Source organism: Vipera ursinii, assembly GCF_947247035.1.
Source record: "Vipera ursinii genome assembly, chromosome: 2".
Lineage (NCBI taxonomy): Eukaryota > Metazoa > Chordata > Lepidosauria > Squamata > Viperidae > Vipera > Vipera ursinii.
The window spans coordinates 85,045,268-85,047,344 of record NC_139513.1 but is presented as its reverse complement, the minus strand read 5'-3'; the positions used below and the strand labels follow the sequence as shown (position 1 = coordinate 85,047,344).

The window sequence follows — 2,077 nt, the reverse complement described above, 5'->3', positions numbered from 1 at the left end:
TCTACTTGCATTTTTACGTGCTTTCGAACTGCTAGGTTGGCAGAAGCTGGGACGAGTAACAGGCGCTCACTCTGTTAAGCAGCACTCGGGATTCGACCCGCCAAACTGCCGACCTTCTGATCGACAAACTCAATGTCCTAACCCACTGAGCCACTGTGTCCCTATATATATAGGTGTTTTTTGTTTCCTTGTTTTAAGCCGAATTGGGTTCAGGCCATTTAAAAAATATTAAACATCTGAATTTAAAATCTCTTAGTCATTTATACCAAAGAGGGGAGGGATCCTAAACTATCAAGGTAAAATAAGTATGGATTCGTTCTTAATTATGTTGTGATTTCATAGGTACTTCAGGATGGATAAAACCACTCCAGTACCCAACATGTATCCGTCTGTGGCAAACAGCAGCAAATCACAGCTTGTGCATTTTGAAACCTGCCAGCCATCGCTCCTTGCATTCTTCTTGCTCATCATCGCATATGCTGTGGTCATGCTGATCGGACTCCTGGGCAACCTTTGCCTAATTGTCATCATCAAGAAACAAAAACAAGGTCAAAATGTGACTAACATTTTGATTGCCAATCTCTCCACATCTGATATTGTCATCTGCGTCATGTGCATTCCTTTTACTATGGCATATACGTGGATGGATTACTGGGTTTTCGGTGAGGCTATGTGTAAAATAACTGCTTTTGCGCAAAGTATATCTGTCTCTGTTTCTACATTTTCACTCATGTTAATTGCAGTTGAGAGGCATCAGTTAATAGTGAACCCCCGGGGTTGGAAGCCCAATGTTTCACATGCCTTCTGGGGAATTGTCTTCATTTGGGCATTTTCTGTAATAATATCCACTCCCTTCCTGATATTCTATCAAGTCTCTGATGACCCCCTAAGGAATCTCTCTTTCCACAGTGAGAGCTATGTCAGCAAAATGGTCTGCATTGAGGTGTGGCCGTCCATTGAAGGACAGCTGGGCTTCACCACCACCATGTTAGTTTTCCAGTACTTCCTTCCTCTAGGGTTCATTTTCATTTGTTACCTAAAAATATTTGTGTGCCTGCAGAAGCGGTATAGTAAAGCGGATAGGGTAAGGGAGTATGGATGCAGACTAAATGAAAATAGAAGGATTAATGTTATCTTAATTTCAATTGTTGTGACCTTTGGCGCCTGCTGGTTACCCCTGCACATATTTAACATTGTGTTTGACTGGAATTATGAAACCTTGATGCATTGCCACCACAATGTGGTCTTTACCTTGTGCCACTTGATAGCCATGATCTCAACATGTGTCAATCCCATCTTTTATGGATTTCTCAACAAGAATTTTCAGAAAGATGTGGTTATTATGCTTCGCAACCTTAGATGCTTTGAATCTCAAAAGTCATATGAGAACATTGCCCTTTCAACTCTGAACACTGATATGTCCAAGGGATCCCTGAAACTCAGCAGCATGCCTGAAAACATCTGAAGCAGACAACTTGCCAATCATTTCCATAACTTTCCATTGATCTATGTATTGTGTTGCTGAATTCCTCTTGTGGGCAAGTGTGGTTTTGGGGTGATGAAACCAAAGGCCTAGTATTGTTGTGCTAGAAGCAGACACCGCCTAACAGATCTTCCAAATAAATAAAGCAAAAATTAAGCATAGCAGTTTTAACTCCATTTCAAGAGTATCCTTTGCTCAAGTCCTGAAAAACTGCCGTGTGAAAATTAGTATTCAGAAAAGGATGCACCATGTTGCTGGGAAATGATGCAGCATTCCTTGCGGTCCATGCCATGCCTCCCATGAGTCTCTTGGACAGCCTCAAACATTTCTTCCAATGAACTAATAGTTTGAGAGGTCCTTGGTGCTCTCTGAGTTTGGTTGTTTTCTTGCAGATGTTTCATTACCCAGACTGTAACATCATTAATGCCAACACTTTAATGCCTTTACAGTCATTATAAAGAAGAGGCTCACCATCATTATTAGACATTGTTAGGTTATAACTGAGATCAGTCTTTTGTTTTCAGTCATATTAGTTTCCAAATGTTGGTGTTTATTTTAGGTGACAAGAATTAGAAAGCAATGGGCTTGGAATGG

General features: G+C 40.8%; 1 protein-coding gene across 1 annotated transcript; it reads left to right on the top strand.

Moving 5' to 3' along the window:
* Positions 1–352: 352 nt before the first annotated feature.
* Positions 353–1,465, top strand: LOC310634014 (neuropeptide Y receptor type 6-like; the record flags this gene model as incomplete). The annotated part of the gene is made up of 1 exon (XM_083352055.1): positions 353–1,465. One exon carries the CDS (start codon positions 353–355, stop codon positions 1,463–1,465), a length of 1,113 nt encoding a protein of 370 aa, XP_083208181.1.
* Between the last annotated feature and the right edge of the window lie 612 nt (positions 1,466–2,077).